The sequence below is a fragment of the Carya illinoinensis genome, chromosome 6 (genome assembly GCF_018687715.1).
Source record: "Carya illinoinensis cultivar Pawnee chromosome 6, C.illinoinensisPawnee_v1, whole genome shotgun sequence".
NCBI lineage: Eukaryota > Viridiplantae > Streptophyta > Magnoliopsida > Fagales > Juglandaceae > Carya > Carya illinoinensis.
The window spans coordinates 5,262,431-5,264,559 of record NC_056757.1 but is presented as its reverse complement, the minus strand read 5'-3'; the positions used below and the strand labels follow the sequence as shown (position 1 = coordinate 5,264,559).

The 2,129-nt window shown below is 33.8% G+C and overlaps 1 protein-coding gene across 1 annotated transcript; it reads left to right on the top strand.

Moving 5' to 3' along the window:
- Positions 1–346: 346 nt before the first annotated feature.
- Positions 347–1,541, top strand: LOC122313015. The gene is made up of 2 exons (XM_043127707.1): positions 347–705; positions 979–1,541. The coding sequence occupies exons 1-2, from the start codon at positions 504–506 to the stop codon at positions 1,278–1,280; spliced, it is 504 nt and encodes a 167-aa protein (XP_042983641.1). The 5' UTR covers positions 347–503; the 3' UTR covers positions 1,281–1,541.
- Positions 1,542–2,129: the final 588 nt, after the last annotated feature.

Here is a 2,129-nt window from a genome sequence, read left to right as displayed (position 1 = left end):
TTGGCATAATGTCGGTCTGAGTTTGAAATCCTTCTCCTTCAAATATAGAAAAAAAAAAAAAAAATATCTAAACCGGTGATGTGTCAGAGCCTGTAATAAGCTGATTGACATAACTCCAGTTCTGGATTCAAACCCCTCTCCAAATGTATCAACAATAAAAATCTAAAAAAGAAAAATATCTAAACCGGTGGGTAGATCTGGACGTGTCACTTGTACACCGAATGCCGTCTATGATTTGGCTATGTATTTTTCATCAATATTGGATCAGATCAAAATGAATGGAATCTTAATTTCAGCTAAAACTATTTGCAACGAATGAGATGACTCGTACTGCTTGACTATTGTTCATGCCGCATGTCGTGATCTGTACTCGATCCGTAAGCAAGCTGGAAACAAACTCTAGCTATAAAAAGGCCTCGATATTCTTCCACTTCTTAAAATATATATAGACCTAGTACTACTTGATCAATCTTTAGTTGTGATTGTTGATCTGGACGTCGAGAATGGCCAACAAAAGGGTATTGCATCCGGCGTTATTCGTAGACCTGGGGACGACGTACTGCTATGATGATTATCAAGGGAGTAGAACGACGCCAACGCGTGCTGCATTCACTGATATGCATCGCTTCGGTGATCATCATGACGGAAAGAACCAGCTCGCCCTGCACCACACCGGCCACATGAACCACAGCAACTTCTTCTTTGGTAATTTCTCTTTCTTCTTTTCTCTTTCTTTTCAAGAAGTTATAAGCAACTTTCTAAATAAATTTAATTTTTAAATATCATTTCTATCGTTCTGCAAAGAAAAGAATAGTAAAAATTATAATTAAAATGTTTTATTGAATATTTGATAAATGAGTGAGAAAAATTTAAATAAAAATATTATTAAGTTAAAAACTGTTTGAATATATTTTTTTAGTGTATATATATTTTTTTAAAGTTTGAAAAAATTATATTAATTTGTGTTTTATTTTGAAGAGAGATCCAAGGCTAAGGAAATTTTGGAGGGCTATGCCTGCGAGATGAAAAATGCTGTGGAGGATGAAAACGTTCGTTACAAGCTTGAGCCTGCATTTAAGAAGGAGATTGAAGCTGCCATTCTCCATTTGAGTCAGTGGTTAAGGTACGTTCAGGATCCGCACACAGACGAACACGAGATCAAGAAAAATATGGAAAGGAATATACGAGATCTCTACGATCCCATCATTGCAAGGATCAAACAACATTGTATATATGTACGCGGTAGCCGATCTGCCGAATCGAACTCATACTACTACTAAAGCTGCATGCAACGATATTAATATGTTACTACTTTGTTTGTCGGACCTTTTAATTGTACTAGTTTTAATATTGTCGGTGTGTTTAAATTTGTAGTAGTACTGTTCGATAGTTACATGTTGCAACATTTGATATTTCTGGTGTGAAATTTCAGGTTGTTGTTATATATATGTTGGTGTATGTTGATATATATACGAGTGTTACAGCTTGTTTGTATTGGGAGGAAATAATGTTTCTGGTGTGAAATTTCAGGTTGTTATATATATGTTGGTGCATGTTGATATATATATATATATGAGAGTGTTACAGCTTGTTTGCATTGGGAGGAAATAATGGAATGGAAAAAATAAAATAATTTTAGAATATTTTAATATTTTTCTTGTTTTGAGTTTCATAAGAAGGCCGGAATGAAATGAGGATTCCGACGTCGGTTGGATATTAATTAAAAGTGAATGGAACGAACACATATGATTTTCTCGTAGATTCTACATCACATATTATAATCCATCATGAGAACAACTAAGAAAAATACAAAACAAAACAAAAGATGAAACCATACTACGCGCGCGTTTTTATTTCAACGGGAACTCTAGGAATCCATTTTTTGAGGTCTTGAGGGGGCGTGGAAACACATAAAAACTCTAGCTTGAATGGAAATTGAAAGGGAATGTAACTCTAATTCCTTAAAAAATGGTAAGATCTTTGGCACAAGATGTTAAAAATATAAACTTGTATTTTTGAAACTTAACTTTTACATTGAGGGAATGGTCAAATAAATAGATACAGGAATTAATCTATCTATGGTAACTAATTGAGTATGGTATGAATTTACAATTACAAAATTAATGGCT